The following is a 23,639-nucleotide window of genomic DNA, read 5'->3' as shown; positions in this document are numbered from 1 at the left end:
TTAAATGATATGGATGATTGGATGTATGCAATGAGAGAGAAGGAGAAGTGGAAGATGCCCATTTGGGTAAGTGTATCAACTGACAAATCAAGGGGGAGGAAAACATTTTGGGAAAAATAACAGATTCTTTCTTGCACATGTTGCATTAGAGGTGCAATGGAACATCCAGAAGCCATGTCTCAGAGGAGAGCATGGGGTTTGAGATTTGGCAAATCAGTCATTCAATTTGTAAGTTAGTTGGAATGGTAGGAGTAATTGAGATTGCCCAGGCAGCATGTGAGTAGTAAGAAGAGCATTTGGGTGAGGGAGGAACTCTGGGGAGTATCCACGCTTAAAGGGCAACTAAGGAAAAGGTACTCAAGATGGAAAAGCAACGAGGTGGTCATGAAGGGATCCAGGAGAATGAGGTATTAGGCAAGGCTTCCTCACCTCTTCACTTGTCCAGATCTTCTGCTTTCTTTCATGTCTCTTCCAACACCTTCTTACCCATTCCAAAGCCTTCTCTTCATATTAGGACTCCCTCCTTCGCTCCCTCCTGTAGACAATACCACCCACAAGGAATTGTGTTCTCTATCACCGTAGCATATCTCCTCCTGGTGCTTTTGCGTTTTATTAATGCTTTAGGGAGGTGGGCACCTGAGCTAGCACTGGGCTGGTCATTAGAGATCTCCATTTTAGTTTGTCTTACACTTATCTGTGTGTGACCTTAGGACAGTGTGCTCCCTTTCTGGGTTTTAGTTTCTCAACTTTCAAGGTGAGGTTGATAATTTCTTGCCTTCCCTGCCCTGCAGAATTATACAGAGCAGATGAGATCATGCATGTCAAGAGTGTTTTCAAAAACATGGAACTCTGTGGCAGTAATTAGAATGAAACTTGTCGACTTCTCAGGCACTCTACATTATTTCATTTGTTTCTCACAACATGTTTGGAGATAGATGCTAGTAATACGGCACTTGGGGAAACTGGGACTTAGAGAATTAATTTGCCTAAAGCTACACAGCTGGGAAGTGGCGAGGCCAATAATCACACTCAGGTCTGCCTGATGTTCTTAGAGCCCATATTCCACAGCCTTGTCTTCCTAATGCGTGTGGTGGTGTCACATCCCTGGCAAAGTCAGCTTTACTAAATATGATCAGTTTTCATGAAAATGAGAATGTTTTTTAATGGTTGGGAAATCAACACTAGTGTGGGTTGTTAAGTTTGCCTTTTTGTACAGTAGTTGAGCCTTAGGAGAGATGGTGGGGGAGGATGCATATAAATCTAGTTCTTAAGAATGAAATAGTTGAAATTATACAATGGATTTATTTTGTTTCACAAGTAAATTCTATGATGGTACAGTTAAATAAATCCTTCTCTAATGGGGACAGTCCGGCCAATTCAGACTTTCGTTCCTTGGGTTTCGTTCTCAGTGGTGGCACAGATACTTAGTCTACTTGACCTCTAGGCTTCCGCTCAAATCTCTTCCCCATGAAGCTTTTCTGGCAACCCTAACCCCAAAGCCTTTTCCCTCCTCTGAGCCTTGTCTGTGATTACTCATTAGAGGCAAATATATGGCCACACACAAAATATTATGATAAAGTTATGAGGCTGACTCACCAAAGCTGGGTATCAGGCTCATTACGTTATTGTCATACATCATCTTATTAATTACCTTTTCCTTTGCGCACATCTTCCTCTAGCTCTGCTCTAATTTTCTTTTGAAAGGTCTTGATTTGAAATTTCTTTATACCTTCTGAAACTTTTTGCATTTTTTTTTTTCCATGTATGAGCTGGCTTTTGCCCTCCGAGAGTTTGTCATTTTGAGGTGGATTTAGGCATGTGTATATATAACTGGGCTACGACGAGGGACTGGAGGAATTCGCTGAAAGGGTGACATTTGAGTTGCATATGGATCAAAAGTAGAAATTTGGTTGTGGGAGAAGGTGGGGAAGTCAATCAAAGTAGAAGCCTGGAAATGGAGAGGAGCATAATGCATTTGGGCAAAGTGAAGGCAATGAGGTGAGTACCGGGTAGAGCATGCTAGGAGATGAGCCCAGAAGGATTCATCATCATAATGGCCAGGTTGGAGCCAGGGTGTTGAGTGTCCTGAGAGCCATGCCAAGGAGTTCAGTGTGATTCGAGGCCAGGAGGAGCTGTCGGACCATTTTAAACAAGGGAATGTAATGGTAAGTTTTCAGTTTTTAGCAAGATGCCTCTAGTAGCACAAACATCTCAGCATATCTGCCTGTCTGACTTGAAATAGGTCCGGTGTTTGGTCTTTTTCTTTGTGAACGGGAGGTTGAAACACACAATTGTTTCATTCATTCTGGGAGGTTTCTGGCTGGGGATTATGACCCACTCCATGTTTTCAGCATCACTTTTCTCTTACGAATAACACTGAGGATTACATTTTCTCTTTCTTCTCTGGCCTATCAGCCTGTGCCCTAATTTGGAGTCGTGAAGGTAGAAGGAGGATAAGATGTTGCTTTCTCATGGGTAGTTATGCTAGAAAACAACATCATGAGTGCTTGGGCTCTTCAGGAAGGATCATTTACTGGGTGGGGAATCTTCAGAAGGTAGAAAGAAATTTCAAATCAAGACCTTTCAAAAGAAAATTAGAGCAGAGCTAGAGGAAGATGTGTGCAATGGAAAAGGTAATTAATAAGACGATGTATGACAATAATGTAATGAGCCTGATACCCAGGTTTGGTGAGTCAGCCTCATATCTTTATCATAAAAAGGGGAATCTCCCTTTTTGTTTTTTTGTTTTTTTGTTTTTTTTCCACTGCACACAGCAGAAAGCCTAGACAGAATCCTTGTGCAATTAACAACAAAATACTTTTGAGTTGCTCATCTCTACCTTCTCATGCCGCTTCTAGGCCCTGATGTCTCCTGACATACGCTGAGGGACCTGCTTTGTGTCCCCTATTAGTTCTTTCAACATCGAGCATCCAGGGGATACCTCGCTGCCTCCCTGGACATCACAGAGAGAGGGCATGGGAGAAATTCCCATCTCTATGCCCTGAGGCTGTCAGGGCGGCTGCTGCCTAGCTCTGAATCTTGGATGTATGGCTCTGCCTCCACCCTCTGCTGAGCCCCGCCACTGTGTACGCTTTGAGTTGTAACTTCCCCCCAAGAAATGCTGTGGTTTCATGAAGTTATAGGTGATTAAAAAAAGGAAAAAGTTGTTCTCTTTGGTTGCTTTCACGCCTGGGGGATTGCTGAGCTCAAAAGGATCGTTATTGGAACGCAGAAGCCTTTAGGGCCAAGTCCTATACCCCAGATCACAGCTGATTTCTTTTCTTTCTTGAAAAGACTCGTTTTTGTTAGTTGCTTGGTAACTGGAGGATAGGCTGAACTCGTTCAGCACAGAGAGCTTTGAGTGTGAACTGGCTTCAGCTGTCACATGATGAGATAGGGCTGAAGTTGGTATGTGTTGAGGGCCTGCTCTGTGCTCTCTGTTTCTGGTACACCATCTGTGCGTGGAAGGTGTTACTAGGAAGTTAAGTGAGCTGCTTGGGATTGGAAGTGACCTCTCTGAAAATTTTTATTTTTTTAATGTTTATTTTTGAGGGGGGGGGAGGGGCAGAGAGTTGGGGGCACAGAGGATCTATCTGCTGATGGCGCAAAGCCCGATGAGGGGCTTGAACTCCTGAACTGGGAGATCATGACCTGAGCCAAAGTCAGTTGTTTAACTGATTGAGCCACCCGGGCACCCTTGAAAAATTTTAAATTGTGTACAGAAATGTGTTGGAAAGGGCTTTTGTTTTTTTCTTCTGTAAAGAATGGCTATAGCTTCCATTATGAATCTCCCCAAAGGCCAAACCCCACATCTCTGATGGGTCTGGGAGCCTCAGAGTGGTGACTGTGACATAGTAGAAGAAAGGAGCACTCAGTTTAGAGCTAGAAGTCCCATGTCACTTTGGCGTAAGTCCTGTCTGAAACTGTTTGTACATCCTTAGTATGAGACTGCCGTATATTCGCCTACACACCTCTGAACCGCCCTGAGAATCACATGAGATGAGGCATGCGGGGGCTGTTTGTGAGCTGTGGACAAATATAGGAGTGCAATCACGGTGTCTTCATGCAGGCCCAATGGTTACAAAAATAGAAGTAATTCAGTAAGATTGAGGCCCTCAGCTGGGACCATGTACTGGAGAGTGGGATGGAAAGAGAGATTTTCCCACAGAACTGGATTAAAAATCCATCCATGGGGCTACATGCTCTTGGCCCATCTGGCATTTGATGACAAAGCACTTGTGAATCATGTAGCTCAACATAAAAACAGCATGAGATCGTCACAGATAGTCTGCCAGCATCTCAAAGTAAGAGATCAGGCTTTAGGAGACATTCCCTCTCATCCTGGCAACCTCTGCCCTCTTCTCTTTGTTGTTGTTGTTGTTGTTGTTTAAATTTATTTATTTTGAGAGAGAGAGAGAGAGAGAGTGAGGCAGACAATCTCAAGCAGGCTCTGCCCTGTCAGCACAGAGCCCAACGCTGGGTTCCATCTCACCAACTGTGAGATCGTGCCCTGAGCCGAAATCAAGAGTTGGACCCTTAACCGACTGAGCCACCCAGGTGCCCTTGCCTTCTGTTTTCTGGCTAATCTCCAGACTGCTTTTGTAGAGGAAGCGGGGACTGCTGGTCTCTGTTCCTCCAAGACCATGCCTATTCTTAAGGATACCTCATATCTCTAATTAGATGCTTCTGGCTTCTCATCCTATAGAGAGAGGTTGGACTGGGGTCTGTGGCTTTGGTAGATGAAGTTGGCATGGTTTCGAGAAGAAATGATGTTCCCTGGCTGCCTCATGCCTCCTGCTTCCTGCCTGCAGCATCTCTTTTTTTGGCAAGAAGCTTCAAGTTCTCTTGGAGACATTTGCTTGGGTCCCATTGTCCACAGTGGATGTCCCTGTGGCTCCAGGCTGAAAGCTCTCATTATGCAGAGTCTTTAATGACCGTATACGAGATCTAACAGAAGCAGTTGTTTTTGGAGTTTAGGAACATTGTTCGGCTTTGGCTTGAAGCACTGGGTGTTGCTGCCGTGGTTTAGTGGTTCATTTCTGGTGACTGGCCTTGGATTTCTGGAGCCCATAGAAGGAGGCTGCGTTTTCTCTTTCTCCCTAGAAACTGATCACTGAAACCACAAAGCACATGGAAAGAGATTTTGGGGACTGCCCCGAAGGCATCCAAGTCATTTGACTCACACAGTTTCAGACTACCATTTTCTGACTGTGACCTATCAGGGTATGAAGATACTACTAAGGCACAGCGGTGTTAGGCACATTTGGTCAGCTTTAAGTTTCACTTTGTTTACTTTTAACGTGTATGGGCATTCAAAGAGCTTAGCCCTTCCTAAATGTAAGCTTTCACCCCAGTGCTTTGGAATTTAAAACAACAGTAATAGGAAATTGGCTTCATGCTGCCATTTACATCTGAACCCTTTTGATGTTACTGTCATTTTAATGCGACCCTGTACCTGGGATTATACTCAGTTTCTCTGTTGTGCACAGATAGTCCATATAGTAGCAATAGGGAAGGAGGAAGTAGGAACTCAGAGAATTTGAGGGCAAAGGTAGATAAAGGCCAGTAATATGTCTGTAAAGTAGTCGTAATAATACTCAGAACTTTCCCTCATTCTAAGGAGATAACACATGCGGAATCCACTTCTAAACTCTGAAGCATTACTCACATGACAGAGATTGGAAGGTAAAAATGAGCAGTTTGTCTAGTTGTTCAACAAATATTTATTGAGCGTCCACTGTGTGTCACCCTCTAGCGGACAGTGGAATACATCTCTTTGGGAACTTCTTCATCGTGGTCCCCTGGTTCCCCCAAGAGCCCTGTATGCTTATGATACATTCCTTTTAGTTGTAGCCACTTGGGAAGGAAATAATTGAAACCAGGACTTGGAGAGTTGCCTGGATGGTAGGAAACCTTTCTTGCTACCGCTTCTGTCTGCTTTACTCTTCTCTTTGTGAAGTTCTGCTTCTCTAGGTACTTGGCAGAAAAGGGCCACTTCAAGTTTCCAAGTTTATCTCCCCTCCAGTTCTATTCATAGGCAGAAGTGAAATGACTCCGTTTGGATCCTGAGTCTAAATTCATGGGAGAAGGAATCTGATTGGCTCAGTTAGGTCACATGTCTATCCCTGGTCCAGTTAAGTGTGTAATAAGCAGATTGGAAGCAGGTGGTTTCTACCTCATAGCTAATTGTCCAGTCCTAGATAGGGGGAGGAGAGGATAAGGTTGTGGGATATATTATAGTGCATGAAAGGGACTAGGCTCTTTGACATTGTAGAGCTTATAATCTGGTGGGAAAGAAAGATAGCATGCAAATAATTGTGGGATGGTATGGGTTGTAGGAGAGTCAGACCCACCCTGAGTAGGAGATCCTGGAAGGCTTCTCCAAGGAAGGGTGGATAGGGTTAACCAAAGGGGCAGGCGACTTGGGTCCTGGGAAGCCACAAGGGGGTAGTTGAGGAATTCCAGACAGAAGTGGCAGAGGAAAGAAAAAGCCCAGTGGCAAGAAAAATTCTGACCACATTGGCACTGTGGAAGAGACTGGAAGAAACAAATGTTTAGGTATCTTGTAAGAATACCTTGGTTCTGTGCCATTCTCATTGGCTTAGACTGGAAGTTCTTTGAAGGCAGGGACCAACTTTTTTATTACCTTTGGAACCTGTTGGTGTGGGGAGAATTTTACATGGCAGGACACATTCTTTTCCATGGGGTAGTTTCTTAGGGTGGTTTTCTTCCCAACTTAAAACTGTTCAGCTTTGAAATCTTACTGGATGCCTTGAAGTGTATCCTGTGGCCCTTAACGAGGAAGATAGATTGCATACCCCCACAGAGTGTGCATCTTCTCCCTCTGGGTTGGCCAAGGGGATAAAAGGGAGATGATGGCCATTTGGGGAAGGATCAATAATTGCCAATTTTTCTTTCCTTTATAGGTACTACTTTTCTACCATCCCTGCCCCCTGGCCCCCAGCCCCTTAACAGATGTTTTCTTGGACATTGTTGGCTATGCTTTTGTTTTGAAAAATTTGAAACATTATTGAAAGAGGGGAGGGGTAGAAAAAAAGCCCATAATTGATTCTAATATGTATTTAATTTGGCAGAACTTAAGAGAGACTTGCTGGGATAAGGCGGGACATTTCTTTGATCTCCCAGACTTCTTATCGTGGAAGGCAACAGGTGTCACAGCACGGTATGTTAATTACAAGTTGGATTTTATTTGCGCTCATCCATTCTCGGGTGTCTGTATATATATTGCTTTCTTAACTCGCTTTGACTGGACGTACTATTTGTACATCTGCATGTGATTTTACATACTTGAAACATCTTGAATCCATCTTCCACGTCCACTGCACATGCCCAAACACCATTGTTCCCATGCAGCCTGGAATGTTGGTATCCAAGGTGAAGACCATTCATTAAAATTGGACACATTTGAAGGAGACATGAACAGTTCGTCATGAAATGTGACTGTTTTTCTAAAGGTACTTTTTACATGGTGAATAAAAGAAAAATATTTTTTTTGGCTCCTAAAATGAAGGCAAGAGATCTGTTTTTCAAGGAAGTTGATTTTGACTGGATAGCCCCTAAAATTGAGGCAAAAGATATGTTTTTCAAGGAAGCTGATTTTAACTGGATGGGTGTGTTGCTTTTTATAGTAATATACCTGAATCACTGCAGAATGTAGACGTCTGTATGTTGAAGTCACAATATTTTTCAGTAAATTCTGAATATTATAAATAAGTATGTGCTACATGGCAGAGACAATTTAAAAAATAGTGTAAAATAGCAGCCTGCTGTAATTAACAGTGTGTGTGTGTGTGTGTGTGTGTGTATTTAACAGAGACAGGTTGGACATGAAATCACAAAGTATGCAAGTCTATTGTCATCCTGGCCTCAGATTTCAGGAGATACATACGGAAGGGCAGTAGGGCAGGGTCGGGGATGGGTTTTCTTACCTTGAAAATAATTTAGATAATTTATGTTCAACAAATCTGTGAGGAAGGGGATCATTCCCTGAGGACAGATAAACTATGTATATATATTGTGTGTGTGTGTGTGTGTGTGTGTGTGTGTGTGTGTGTAAATAATTTAGATAATTTATGTTCAACAAATCTGTGAGGAAGGGGATCATTCCCCGAGGACAGATAAAACTATGTATATATATTGTGTGTGTGTGTGTGTGTGTATATTATATGTATATATTATATATATACATATAATATATACACTATATATATTATATATACTATATAATATAGTGTATATATTATATTTATATTATATATATACTATATAAGCTATATATAGATAAATATATACTAAATATATATAGATAAATCTGTATGTACTAAATATATATAAATATATACTGAATATATATAGATAAATATATATATACTGTATATATATATACTAAATATATATAGATACATATATATATATACTATATAACTATATATACATAAACTATATCTATATCTATATATCTATATCTATATATTTAGGGAGAGGCAGGTGTTGAATCTTAAAGTCAGCTCCTTCAGGGAAGGCTAATTGTCCCCATTTTCTTTTTTATTCAAAGTCAAGAGAAGCTGGGACTACGAGTGCCATTTTCGTGTGCTCTTCCTGTCTAGCTCACTTTGTATGATTTAGAACTTTTCTTATAGAGAGTTGATAAGAGTTCAGCATTAGGGGCTTCCAGAAAGGAGATAGTAGAGGACATGTTTCTCAGGCACATCATTCTTCATCCTTTGCACACCTCAGGTACTTAACCCTGTCTGGGGGAGCAGGCTCTTGAGGATTGGTGTGAACTTTACCCCCAGAAGGCACAATTGAGTCACTGTTACACTGCAGTCACCAGCGGGGATGTCATTGTGTGGATTTTAAGATCTCATCTGGGGCATTCCTCTTTTGGTGTGACATTAATTGTCAGAAGTTATTTCTGGAAGGACCTTTCTTCAGGCTTTTTTCCTACCTTTGTGCAGTAGTGAAAGAATTATTTCCATCATTTTAGCCAAATGGACCTATTCGTTAAAAGAGTGCTAATAGTGGGGGTGTTGGAAATACCCCATTGGCCTGCAAAATTTGGGGACTCAAAAATAGAACTACGCATAGAGGAGAACCTTGCTGTCCTCTTTTTCCTTGAGTGTTATTCAACCCAGGGCATTGACTTCTTCCCTGGTTCTTTTTGATGGTGCTGGATAGTCTACACTCCCATTTCCTGGTCTCTGATGCCATATTTAAGACCCCAAGGAGAGGACTTCTTGAAGCTGACTCTGGCTCAGATTTAGATGACATGCATACCCACTGTGGAGTCACAGTGTGATGTGTGGTTCTACATTCTGCCAGACAGGAGTTGTGTGACCTTGGGCATGTTCTTTCCTTCTTTGAACCGTACTCTCCTTATGTTTAACATGGGGATCAGGATACCTACCTTGAAAACTTGTTGAGAGGATCCTGTTAAAGCAGTCTTTCCGAACTAGCCTGAGTATAGGAATCAGCTGAATCATTTTTCCAAAGCACAGTTCCCCAGGGCTTCCAGTTTTAAGCATATCTCACCTGGGATGCCTGGGAATTTATATGTTAAACAAGTGCCCCAGGTGGTTATATATGATTAGGTAATTTTGGACAACAATGCTTAACAGAATATACATGAAAGTGATAGATGACACTAAGGTGCTTCACACCTGTGAGGGATTGAAAGTATTAAAAACAGTTAAAGGACTTGGTAAATTTCAAATGGAGAACTTCTTGGCCCATCAGAATGTTCTCGGGGGCTTCTGTCCCCACCCACAACAGTCTGAAACCCTCAGGAAGCAGAAAGGTTAATGCTCAGAAATGATTTATTGGCTGTCCAGTTATCCCTGCCATTTTTAAAAAATTGACTGTGACACCCATGAGTCATTCTCTTTTAATTACTACAAATTTGCAATTCTCGCTTCCTCCTCCACCCTTGCCCCGTACTTATGAGTACCTTCAGAGATCTCCTGTCCAGTTTCCCTCTCCTAGAGCAGGGTCTGTGGACCTTGGGCACCAGGGATTGACTTTCTCTTGTGAGGTGGTTGCCCTCCCCCTGGAACCCCTGTTTCTTACATCTATCTCTCCTGTTCATTCCTGAGTCTCTCAGCTCCTCCTCCCTTCTCTGTTTCAGCCTGTGCACTATTAGGATGAATCAAGTAAGCCCTCTGAGCTCTCTCGATTGTAGAATTGGGACAGTGACAACAGTCCATGGGATTATTGTTTGGGCTGACTAAGGTCACAGAAAAACTTCCAGTGCAGTGCTGAGAAATGTTTTGAAGGAATTAGCTATTTTATTTAGTTCCCTTTCTCTATCGATTTTGGCAGGAAGTCTTTGCATTAAGTGTCTGGCATAGTGGAAAGAGGGAAATCCTTGTAGTCAGGCTGACCTGGGTTCAGTGTCTCCACTGTGTACTGTCTGCAAGAATGTGGAGTGAATTGTTCCCCCCACTGAGCCTCCGGTCCTCATCCGGATGTGTCGTCTTAGGATTATTGGGGGAGTTAGAGGTACTGTGGACAACATGTGTGGTACGCAGTATTTCAACACTGCATGGTTCTTTTAATGGAAAAATCCCCATCCTCTGTCCCCTCTTCTCGAATAAGGAAGATGAAGGTCTGGGTTTGAATGTGCCAATGCCAAAAAACTTTGGGGAGTGAAACATGAACTTGGCATCCTCTGGGCCAAGGAGAGGTTCAGATTTGGTGTTTATTTGGCTCTTAATGTGATTGTTCTGGGAGACTTTGGGGAAATGAGTGCCAGAAAGACCAGAGGGTATTTTTTTTTCTTTCTTTCTTTTTATTATTCTAGTGGAGTCAAGGCTAAAAAGTGATCGGATTTCACCTTGTCTTAAAGCTTTCAGACTTGTTTTTGGCAGTGACGCTGTGTAATAAGTCCTCCCCCTCCTCCTCCTCTTCCCCTATCAGATTTTGTCCTCCCCTTTCTGCCCTCCTGCCTTTAGTTATTGTTCTCACCCCCCTAAATGTGGTAGCGACTCTTGTTTATCTGGGTCACTGAGAAAATCACCACCTGGCTTGGGATTAATTTGTAACTCAGCTCCATCATATGAATGCAAATACTGATAGCTGTTTTTGTTAGTAATAATAATGCTATCATTATCATTTTCAGGTGCCTTCTCTCTGTGCTGGGCATATTAACAAATGTGAACCCCATTAGTCCTCATGACCCTTAGTTAAAGCAGATGGTGTTCGCACCATTTTGCAGTTGAAAAACTGAAGCCAGATGCTTTAGTAATTTGCCCCATTCTAACCCATGAGTGGGTAACTATCCAGAATTTTGGTGATATGAGAAATGGGAAGTCAGAAATTTGAACAATGTAATTTTTTATAATCGGACAAAAACATATTCACATATGTAAATCTTCCCTCTAAAGAGATTTGAGCCACCTGGGTGGCTCAGTTGGTTAATCATCTGACTCTTGATTTCAGCTCAGGCCATGATCTCACTCATGAGTTGGAGCTTGGGATTCTCTCTCTCCCTCTCTCTCTCCCCCTTCCCGACTCATGCTCTTTCTCTCTCTCTGTCAAAAATAAATAAACTTTAAAGAAGTCACCGTGCACAGCCCACATTTAAGGAGTAGGGAGTTATGCTTCACCTCCTTGAGGGCAGAGTATCTACAAACATTATTTTGAGTCATTCTGTATGTGAGATGTGTCTGTTTTCAATTCACTTGTTTTTATTTCTTTGGACTGAGAGAAATTAACGGTCAGGCTCTTTAAGTACAAGAGACACATTGGTAAGTTTGCCTTAGAATTTACATGTTAGAATTTCTGAGACTTTTCGGGGCGCCTGGGTGGCTCAGTCGGTTAAGCGTCTGACTTCGGCTCAGGTCATGATCTCACGGTCCGTGAGTTTGAGCCCCGCGTCGGGCTCTGTGCTGACAGCTCGGAGCCTGGAGCCTGCTTTGGATTCTGTGTCTCCCTCTCTCTCTGACCCTCCCCCATTCATGCTCTGTCTCTCTCTGTCTCAAAAATAAACATTAAAAAAAACAAAAACAAACAAACAAAAAAAAGAATTCCTGAGACTTTTCAATGGCATATGAGAAAAGAGGGCTGATGGCTAAAATCTCAGGTTGGTTTTCCCCTTAGCTTTCATTGTGTGAAATATTTATTTCCCTTCTCTTTCCTCTCTGCTGCAGTGTATAGTTCTGTGTAAGTTGTCCATAAATATTCTGTCTTCTAGTTTATAGAGGTGAATTTATGATTTTGAGAAACTATATTCCCTTTTAAAATAACAATTATTTTCCTGATTTGCATGGTTCTCCGTTTTGAGTTTGTAGGAGATATTATTGTACTGTTAATTTTTTAATGGTTATTTACTGATCTGTCAAGAGAAGATTATGGTCAGATTGATTATCGATCCCGATCTGTAGTCATTTTCCAGATATAATTTCAAGGGTTTCAAAAATAGTATCATTATTTAGACTTTACTGTGTGTTTTTTAATTGTAAATCTACTTTGTACAATTTACTTTTCATATATTATTCTATTTTCTATATCAATAAATACTATCTGAAAACATATTTTTGATACCTGTATTATATTCTGTCCTATGTCGGTATAATGCCTGTGTCAGTTTTGCCAAGTTTTGGGGATTAAAATGGTGTCTTATTTTAATTCTTGGCTGTTAAATGCAGTTAATTTTTCATATATATTTCAACCACTGGTTTTATTAATTATGTCAGTGGCAGTTATTAATTATGTCTATTAGTATTACGTATGTCAGTTGCTCATATTGGATTTTGGTGTTTTCTTAAATACTGGTGAGAACTCTATGTCATTGATCAAAAGCATTGAATTTTTGTTTTGGTATTTTTCCCTACATATTATTTTTGGAAAAAAAAAAAAAAACAACCAAAAGTTGAGGGCATGGTATACTGAACACCCTATCTTTACCTACGTTCCTCAACATTTTGTTCCATTTGTATCTCTTGCTCTGTCTCTAATGTGTTTATTTTGCTGAGCCATTTGTAAATGAATTGTAGACATCATCTGCTTCCTCCTCAGTTATGCCGTGTGATCACATAAGAGACCTGACAGTCTCCTATGTAACCACACTGCCATTATTTCACTTAGGACAATTAACATTAATCTTCATTATTTGAATTCCTAACAGGTATCCCTGTTGTTAAGGGTTCAAAGAGTAACTCACTCTTGGTTGCCACTGGGGTTCTGACTCATAGACACTACATGAAAAGCATATTAGCTAAGTGAAGAATGAAAACCTACCTCATTATTTTAGAAAATGACACTTTAACCTCTAATATGTAGAGCTTCTGGCATACTGGATGGAAAATGCAGCCCAGAAGTGCGACTGAACCAGCATCTTCATGTTCAGGTGTATGTGTACATATATGGGGGGAGGAAGACCGGATATGTCCAGCAGAGCTCAAGTAATAGAGTCAGCAAGATGGATGTAGACCCTGAATGTTCAGGTGTGCTTACCTGAAGCCAAAGCATGCTAGTTGCACTGGGCATAGAAAGGGAAGGAGTGCATTTGATGTTGTTCTGTGCATGACTTATCACCTATCTTTCACACAGTCACCCTTAAAACATGGCTTAATATATTCCAGTCTGTCACCAATCAGATGAGCCCTTGCCCCTTTGGAGGAAATTAAGTAAAGGGGATGAGGTGCAAAATCAGCTGTGGTTCTTCTGGTGCTGCTCTGAGTGGAGCCAGCAGGCTGGGTGGCAGCCGCCTCCTCCCTGGGGGCTGAGACAGCAGCTTGGTGGGAAGAAGGCAGAAACTTCCGCTATTGTATCTGCCTCTGGTAACATACCTGCAGTTCACATCCCTTCCGTAGTACTTCACTTCCTGATTGCCTTTTGCAGTTGCATATATAAGACTTGATTTTTAAAAAATAAACCAACAAACAGCTTTGCTGAGATGTAATTCACACGTTATGTAAGTCACTAAAAACAGGTCAGTGCTTTTGATAGATTACATTATTAATTTTTGTGAATTGTAGTAAAGAATATATATAGCAGAAAACTTACCATTTTAACCATTTTGAAGAGTACAGTTCACTAGCGATAATTACATTCATGGTATTGAAGAACCATTACCACTGTTCATTTTCAAAACTTACCCATCTCCCCAAACAGAAAACTCCATAGCCTTTAAACCATAACTCCCCATACCTCCCTTCCCCCAGCTCCTGGTTACCTCTAATCTGCTTTCTGTCTCTATGAATTTGTTTATTCTAGATACCTCATGTAAGTAGGGTCATACAGCATTTGTTCTTTTGTGGCTGGCTTATTTTACTTAGCATTATGTTTTCAAGATTCATCCATGTTGGGGCACCTGAGTGGCTCAGTCGGTTAAGTGTCTGACTCTTCATCTTGGCTCAGGTCCTGATCTCACGGTTTATGAGATTGAGCCCTGTGTCGGGCTCTGTGCTGACAGTGAGGAGCCCACTTGGGATTCTTTCTCTCCCTCTCTCTCTCTGCCCCTCCCCTGATTACTCGTGTGTGTGTGCTTTCTCTCTCAATATAAATAAACTTAAAAAAAAAAAAGATGCATCCATGTTGTAGCATATGTCGTAATTTCCTTTTTATGGCTAAATGATACTGCATTGTAGGCATATACTGCATTTTGCTTTTCCATTCATCTTTTGATGGACCCAAGATGAGCAGTTGGGTTGTTTCTTCCTTTTGGCTATTGTGAATAATGCAATCAACATTGAAGTATGAGTATCTGTTTGAGTCTCTGCATTCATTTCTTGTGGGAATATACCTAGGAGTAAAATTTCTGGGTCAGATGGTTATTCTGCATGTAGCTTTCTGAGGAACTGCCAGATTTCTCCATTTTCCATTCCACCAGTAATGTATGAGGATGCTCATTTTTCTACCTCTTCACCAACACTTCATTTCCTTCTTAATTTCTTTTTTTTTATTATAGCTATCCTTATAACTATAGACTCTCATTGTGATTTAAGACTTGATTTTTTTAATGTTAGAAATCTGAATGAAAGTAAAATTGATTGAACCTAGATCATGGTAGAGGTAACATTTTTTGACCAGACCTTGGTTGAAACTGGATAAGGATTCTCTAGAAGTATCATAAAATTAAAGAGTTCTGGGGAAAAAAAGATCACACTTGTTCTTGACGTGATGAATGCTAAGGCTCTTTGACTAGCATTGTTTTAGTGTTGTATTGAAGGACGAGTTCCAGAACAATGTTTCTAGGTTCTAGGAAGAACAATTCCATCATCCTCTCACATCAACTGCTCTTTTCTTTTCTTTTCTTTTCTTTTCTTTTCTTTTCTTTTCTTTTTTTCTTTAGTGTATCTAATAGGGCTGAGAAATGGCCTGTAAGTATTAGCTTTACTTTATCCTTATTTTTGGGAAAGAAGAGTGTTTTCACTCTCTACAGAAAAAAAATATGGTATTTATCTCTTCATGGATAAATAATAGAAATAATAGAAAATTCACACACACACACACACACAAAACAGTTGCTTAAATGCATAAGGGGTTCATTCTCTTCTGTAAATAAATGGAGACATATGGAGTCTTAGGCTACTGTGTCAGCCTGTGAAGTCATCAAAGACACTAGCTCTTTTGATATTTTTACTTCACTTCCATTAGCCCTGATTTCCATTCTCAAGGTCACCCCATGGTCCAAGTTGGCTGCTGGAGTCTCTGTTGTCCAGTCTACATTCCTTCTATCAGGAAGAAGGAAGACAGGGGTGTGTAAAAAGAAAGTGCCACATACCTGAGTTAGCCTTCTTTAAACAACATTTGTAGAAGATCTACATAATACTTCTGTTTGTATATCATTGGCCAGCCCTCAGGATTATGGTCATGCCTAGCAGAATGGAGCCTGGATGGACTAGGCTTGGAGCTGGACACATTGCTACCTGAATGACATTGGGTTTCTCTTACTACTAAAGCAAAAAGGGGGAATTAATATTGGGCAGGTAAAAAGATAATCACAGAATTGTAGTTTCTCAGTAAATTACATTACCGATATCCCAGATACCAATTTATAATCCATCTATGATAGTGATCAGGAGGAGGGGGAGGATGGTAGTAGTCATGGGGGAGGTGATATGTGGTTTGAAGCAACTGTGGCTCATAGTTTCCTTCATTCAGTCATTCATTTATTCCTTGCATATATATTAATAGAGCTCCTAAGAAAATACGATCTGTCTAATCTAGCACCGGGTAGGTACATATTTGTTTGAACTATTCAAATACACGTAAAGCCTGGGGCCACATAATTCTTAACCCGAAGCTTTGCTCTCTCATTCATCAGCTGGGTGAATTTGGGCAAGCCAATTAATCCCTCTCAATCCCAGTTTCCTCTTAGGGTTGAAGGAGGACAAAAAGTACCTCGGTTTGCTTCATGGAGAAAGGGAAACAGCACGAGGAAAACCTCTAGCCGGTACTTGCCACACAGAAGTGCACAAAAAGTGCTACTTCCGTTTTCTTTCTCTTCAGTTCTTGTTATTTTTATTTTAAAATTTTAAGGTGGACCTAAATTCTTTTTAAATAGCTTATGCATGGGGTGGGGAGGATGGGCCAGGTAGCAACCAGATAACCTGTTTGACAGCCTGTCTGCCCCATTTGGGGGTTTTGTCTTGGCTTCCTGTGATGTGGTCAAAAGGTTTAGCATGTCGTGGAGTGTGACGGTCAGCAAAGGTCTCAGCTATTCTGGGCAGAAAGAAATGGGTAGTTGTTGAGAGACCGTAGGCAGGTCAGTATCTAGAGGCCAAAAGTCCAGGTAGGCAGGAGAGAATGGAATATTCTGGGTCCGTCAGGGGGCAGGAGAAGGCCTTTCATCTGTGCTTATCAGAGGTGCCAGAGTTGAGACACAGATCCTCCATGAGTGGGAGTCCTATGGATGCCCTACGCTGATGCTTTACTCTGGGATCGCTGACTATCTTTTGCTCTTTATCTGGTAGGTTGAGACTGTGCCAAAGAATGAGTTTCTTCCTTCACTTTTTACCAATAAAGCAAATGTGGCAGAAAAGGTTAAGAACGTGCACGTTTGTCCTTTGGAACAAAGGAGGTAAAAATGTGTGACCTTGGGTGGGTGGGGTGTCTAGGTGGGTCAGGTTAGGCTTCCAGCTCTTAATTTCAGCTCAGGTCTTGATGTCACGTTTCATGAGATCGAGCCCCAAGTCAGGCTTTGTGCTGACAGCATGAAGCCTGCTTGGGATTCTCTTTTCCTCTCTGCCCCTCCCCTACTCACACACACACACTCTCTCTCTCTCTCTCTCTCTCTCTCTTTTAAAATAAACATTGAAAAAATCAAAACTTATAAAAAAATATATGACCTCGGGTGGTTATGCTGTCCGTGCACCCTTCGTTAAGAACTGCTGGTCTGAATTTGTTCAGTGTCTATGAACTTTTTTTCAGCTGTCTGCTGCGTACATCTAGACATGAATTTTGTATGCCTGAAAGATGATAGCCAGTATGACTGTGATTTTCCAAGCGAGCAGCAATATAGCATTTCCTTTACCTAACGCTCTTCACTAAGACTTTGCATCACTTTGAGAATATAATCCCCTCTGCTCTTTCTGGTGTGGTGAAGTAGAAGGACCTCTGAATATGATTCCTATTTGCAAATAGTGTGATGGTCTGTTCTGTGCTGGAAATGGCTTGAAACTATGAAAGTGTTAAACAGAGATCTCATTTTCCAGGTGACATGACTGAATCCCAGCAGGGTCTCACTCTGCGGGGGTGAAACCAGTGGCTGCAGTAGTGGTTAGGTTTTGAAGGGACATCCCCATATTACACCTTGTTTTGGGGTCCTTGCTCTGACCTGAGAAGGCGTCTCAGAATGGACAGGGCACTGTGGTCTTTGTGGACTCGGACGTTTGTTTCCTATGTAGGGTGTCTGCCTCGGTTGGACTGCTCTTCTGTGAACTCTGTTATTGAGTATATTGGACCTGTGTGATTCTGGGGACCTAGTTTCAGCCACTGATGAAAGGAGTAAGATTCATTCCTGGATCCCATGCTACTGTAAAGGCTTGCCAGTGTTCAGGACCTACATCATAAGATACACATGATGGCATGGTTGGAAGGCTAGTGCCTGGTGGAACCAGGTGACTTTGGACCTCCTGGCACTCCATTTCTTCATCCGTAAAAATGGTGGTTGGATTAGGCGATCCCTTTAGCCCTCCTGGGACTAAAGTTCTCAGTCTGAGAGAGGTAATGGTTTTGACCAAAGTCTCTCTTTGGATTCTTTCTTAAAACTCATTCTTTTGTAAAGAGTACCGTTAAACTCTACCATTAAAATTCAACCCTTTGGGCTGGAATTTGGTGTCAAAATGCTGTATCTTTTTCTTCGTTTCTTCACCTTTCTTTAGTTTCTTTTTTATGTATAACGGGTTTTTTCTTGTTTTCTTCATTTTCCTTTCTTCCTCTCTCTGAATTATTGTCAAGGGCCTTTGAAGAGAATTCTTAAATGTTATTAAGAAATTGCAGTCAGGGAGCCCTTTGTTCCCAAGCCATTTAGAAGATTGCTTTTCCTTTTGTTAAATACAAAAAATTGTCAACCTGTGTCTTTAAAATGTGCCAAAAACCGCATTCACCAATAAAAAGTGTCAGCTCTCATTATTGCCCAGATATTATTCTTTTCAAAAGCTGAGCGCTCTCCCCAGGCTTTCTAAACAACCTTCGGCTCATTCATCTTCCTGGTTTCGTTACATTTTGAACTTCTCTGGGTCTATATAGGGTGGCAGCCTGTCTTTTAAAAATTAATGGGTTCCAAATGCCATTCAGACCTATTTCCGCCTCAACCTCTCGCTCCCTCTCCAGCCCTGCCTGTTAGGAGTCTTATATTCTGTGTAAATATTGAGCTGGAGATAGTTCCTAAAGAGGTGTTTGGACTTTTAATTAACACTGACAGCCTGTGTGCTTGGGATTTTGCTCTGCCGTCTCCATGGAAAAGTCAGGCAGGTCAGTGTGGAGAGGGGAGGGAGCCTCCACAGTGGCTATGTTCCTGGCGGCCGGCCCCAGAGACACTGAACTCTGAGCCAACCATGAAGTCATTTTGAATTTAAGGAGTCTTGCTAATCCAAGGCAATGTGTCTTAATTTGACAAAGTAAAGGCTGCCCGATAAGCAACCTTAACTACAAGTTCTGTGAAACTGGGGGTGTTTGTAAGTTTAGATTGTGCTAGAGAAATGTGGTGATGTGGAAGAATGGGCTCATTTTCTTCTGTTTACTCCTTTTCCCACCCCATCCCCCCTCTCCTCTCCTCTCTCTCTCTCTCTCTCTCTCTCTCTCTCGCTCACTTACTTTGGCCCAATTCAGCCCTGCAGTCTGGCCTCTGCAGTGGCTTGATGTGAAATTTGAGAAACATATGTAGTTTTCTATTTCAGGAAAATGATCTCAGGGATTGAATGTGTTTTTTTGTTGGCTGTTAAGCTCTGATCTTGCCCAGTGTGGTTTTTTGATGATGGGAAAGAGGCTTCGAAGTGCTTTTTATCAGAATTTCATGTAATAAACCTTAAGGCTTGGTTTCTTTAGTTCCTCCCCCAACCCCCTCCCCAGCCCACGACACAATGTCATCTATTCTGTCAGAAGTGGGAAGAAGTGCACATTGTTCGTATTACAATCAATTCATTGCTGCTGGCACACATACACAAAAAATGGCCACTGTGTCTGTCTTTCACAAAAGCTATTTTAAATGTAGTTCAGTGGAGGACCAGGGGTCTGCATACTATTGCTCATAAAGGAACAGAGATCCGTGGGGGAGAAGTCTGCCTTTGTTTGGCCTTGGAAGGGCCAGTATTCTTTGTTCTAGAGGTGAGTGCCAACAATGGGCCCAGTGCCCTGTAAGCCAAACTACATCGATCCCGCCATGCAAAGGATGTACAGGCCAACATCGCTGGGGCCTGTCGGGAGAAGGTCCAAGTGGAATCAGACGAGTGGGCTGGGATGAGGCTGGCGTGGGCACCGGCTGAGAGGTGGGAGGTGAACTCGGTATTTTCAGTCAGGTCCAGCCTTCCTTGTATCCAAAGCATGGCTCCAGCCCTTGCAAGCATCTCATTCATGGTGGAGAAAGGCTCCACGACCGTGGTTCTCCACTAGACGTGAGTTTCCTGCAGACTGTAGTGTGTATTTTCATCTTTGCATCCATGGAGTGCTTGCTGAGTTAACAAGACAATGATGTGCTTCCATGGAGGTCTCCATGGGATGTGCTGGGGATACACAGAGGGGATCCACCTACTCACCCTCAGACATGAGGTGGGGTAGGGAGGATGAAGCAGAAGGAAGCACAGGAAAGGCATATCCAGAGGAAGAGGGGCTGATGTTCCTGGCAGTGTGCTATTCGACCCTTACTCGGTATCATTTTTACAGATGAGGAAAGTGAGATCCGGCGACGTCAGACCATACACTCAAGCTCACACAGCTGCTGAGTTGCAGAGAAAATCCGAATCTAGATCTCTGTGGCTCCGAAGGTGTAGTTCTTGCTGTGGCCCATCTTCCCAGCAGGGGAGAAAGGATAAAAGCCCTAGTTCCTCTCACACTGAACTTGGCTCTACCTTCTTTTTGTCTTATGGCTGAACTGACCGCCTCCTTTGGTTCTCAAGATCTGGCATTTGTTGCAGTAGGTTGGAAAAGTTGAAGAGACTTCTGGGCAGTGGCAGAGGTGGGCTTCCCACAGAGTGGGTGCAGTGAAGCTTAAGCCGAACCCTCACTTGTGGGGGCCCTTTTGAGAGCTGGTGTTGTTGGGGGTTGTATGGTGTTTCAAGTGGGAAGAGGTTGCTGTAGGAAGTATTGCTACTTAGGCAGTGCTGATCTCTGAAAAAAAAATGGGACTTAAATCCCCAAAGCTCTAGTTATTTGTTTTTCATTTTCTTTGTGTTGTAAATATTCATCATTACGCCTGACTTTATATTCATAATTTTGTATTCCTCTTTTTAAAGAGTCCTCCCCCCCCACCGCATATAAAAGTTTTCAAACCTGGATTTGCCCTGGGAAGTGGTATGAGAGGATAGAATCCTTTGTGGAGGAAGGCGTGTGAACTCAAGGGTAAGAGGTTGAGTTCAGGTTCTGGGGTAACATGAGAGCCCAGGAACTGATTGTGTGACCTTGAGCAAGTTACTTACCTTTTCTGCACTTTATCTTCCTCCTTTGTACCTCACGGGCTCATTATGAGGATAGAAAGAGTTCGTGAACCTAGAGCTTGTAGTACATTCTGCTAAGAACTCAGTAAATGTTAGCTGCTTCTGCTGCTGCTGTTCCACTTGACTGAAGTAGATGGAGCTTAACACTACTATCTGCCATTAAAACATTGACCTTCTGTATGGTGTAGTGCAAATAAAGACTTTCACTTAAAAACCTACAGGGGCGCCTGGGTAGCTCAGTTGGTTAGGCGTCCAACTTCAGCTCAGGTCATGATTTCACATTTCGTGAGTTCGAGCCCCGTGTCGAGCTCTGTTCTGACAGCCTGGAGCCTGCTTCGGATTCTGTGCCTCTCCCTCTCCCTCTCCCTCTCCCCCTCCCCCACTCTTGTGCAGTCTCTTTCTCTCTCAAAAATAAAATAAATACACAATAAAAAAAAAAAATTAAAAGCCTACACATTGGGGTGCCTGGGTGGCTCAGTTGGTTAAGCATCTGACTCTTGATTTTGGCTGATGTCATGATCTTCCAGTTTGTGAGATTGAGCCTCACATTGGACTCCACGCTCACAGCATGGAGCCTGCTTAGGCTTCTCTCTGTCCCTTCCTTGGTCATGTGTGCACACGCATGTGCTCTCAAAAATAACTGAAAAAAAAAATATATATATATAATAGACTACAGATGATATCACTTTATACAATTTCCTTGCCATCTTCCACTGTCATCCAAGTGGCTTCAAATAAATTTTATTATATGGAAAACTGGTGATGCTTTCACAGAACTGAGCTATGAGCGGCCTTCGTCTCCTGCCATTCTTCATCACACACCAGCATTCCTGCCCCATCTGACATCCCGTCCATCTCTGGGCCTCTCTTCAAGTCCTCTTGCCTTTGCACATACTGTTCCTTCTCTCGAGAATATCCTTCATGCCCTTTTTTCTATTTGGTGAACTGTGGCTGTTGCCGTCTTCAATGTCATGTTATTTGTGAAGCCCTTCAGATTCCTCAGGACTTCTGTCTTACACACTTGACCCTTGACCAATGTGGGGGTTTCTGGCACCGACCCCCATGTGATTGAAAATCCACGTATAACTTCTTACTCCTCAACAACTTCTAATAGCCTCCTGTTGTCTGGAAGCCTTACCAAAACAGAAACAGTTGATTAACATGTATTTTGTATGTTAAATATATTATATACTGCATTCTACAATAAAGCAACCTAGAGAAAAGGAAATGTTATTAAGAAAATCACAAGGAAGAGAAAATACATTTACAGGACTCTACTGTATTTATTGAAAAAAATCCATGCTTAAATGGACCTGTGCAGTTCAAACCTGTGTTGTTCTGGGGTTACCCGTAGTGTAACTGTCAGCACAATTTTCTCCTGCTAGCCTAGGAACCTTTGGATGAAGAAACCACAGTTTAGTCCCCTTCGCAGCCTTTAGTGCAGAGTTCATGGCTCTGTGTTAGGCGCTGAGAAATTTGGTGGTGTTGATTGGAAAGAGTTTCTCTTGTCATATCATTGTTTTAGAAGTCACAATAATACTTTGTTCCGAAAAAGCTATAGGGTGTGATTACAGAGAATCCTATTTTTCTGTTGGTTTATGCTCCAATTTAAGGAATGTTCTTGATGCCTGATTGATCTTCCATTTGAAAGGACTTTGCGGTCTTTTTTTTTTTTTTAATGTTTATTTATTTTTGAGAGAGAGCATGAGTGGGGTTGGGGCAGAGAGAGGAAGACACAGAATCTGAAATAGGCTCCAGGCTCCGAGCTGTCCACACAGAGCCCGACGTGGGGCTTGAACTCATGAACCATGAGATCATGGCCCGAGCCAAAGTCAGATGCTCAACCGACTGAGCCACCCAGGTGCCCCATGTAGTCTTTTCTTTTCCCTCCCTGCTTTTAGCTTCTGATTAAAATAGGTAGTACAGTAAAACCTCGGATTGCGAGTAACTTGTTCTGCGAGTCTTCGGCAAGACAAGCAAACATTTCTAATAAATTTTAACTTGCTAAACAAGCGATGTCTTCCAATACGTGTAATATGTGATGCCGAATGTCACATCATCACAACTGAGCCGATGGTTCTTCTCTCTTTCTCTCTCTGTCTCTGTCTCTCACTGCGGGATTGTGGGTGATTGTCTCCCATGCTCAGTCTCAGGCCGTGGTGTTTGGCAGAAATCAGTGACTTTTCAGAACACTGGAAGGTGCCCACAACTGTCACTAGTGTGTTTTTTGTCACGTCAAAGCACCTGTGGACAGTCTTTTGCTTTTCCATACAAGAGTAGGCTTAAGAATGCTTTGCTTCATTCTAGGCCAGGCTACCTTCAGATATAGACCCTTTCCTCTGATGCCTTATTGCCAGTTACATTAAATACCGTATATGACAAGAGTTCAACACTGTACTATAGTCACCATCCGTGTGAGCATGTACAATGGCCCCCATGCAGAAAAAGACTGTGTTGAGCCAACAGACAGCAGTGATTCTGTCAGTGATAGTGAAAGTCGTCCTACACCATAACCCTCTTCTC

The 23,639-nt window shown here is 42.2% G+C and overlaps 1 protein-coding gene across 13 annotated transcripts in view; it reads left to right on the top strand.

Moving 5' to 3' along the window:
* Positions 1-23,639, top strand: part of FGGY (FGGY carbohydrate kinase domain containing) — a 416,420-nt gene that overhangs the window by 62,094 nt on the left and 330,687 nt on the right. For all 13 annotated transcript variants that reach the window (XM_053894721.1, XM_053894712.1, XM_053894705.1 and 10 more), the window contains one exon: positions 7,095-7,183. In XM_053894721.1, coding sequence (XP_053750696.1) covers positions 7,095-7,183 — 89 coding nt within the window. The remainder of the gene's footprint in view (positions 1-7,094; positions 7,184-23,639) is intronic.

The sequence above is a fragment of the Panthera pardus genome, unplaced genomic scaffold (assembly GCF_024362965.1).
Source record: "Panthera pardus isolate Hobbes unplaced genomic scaffold, ASM2436296v1 HiC_scaffold_11, whole genome shotgun sequence".
In the NCBI taxonomy this organism is placed as follows: Eukaryota; Metazoa; Chordata; class Mammalia; order Carnivora; family Felidae; genus Panthera; species Panthera pardus.
Note: the sequence above shows the minus strand (reverse complement) of the source record. Positions and strands in the feature narration are given on the sequence as shown.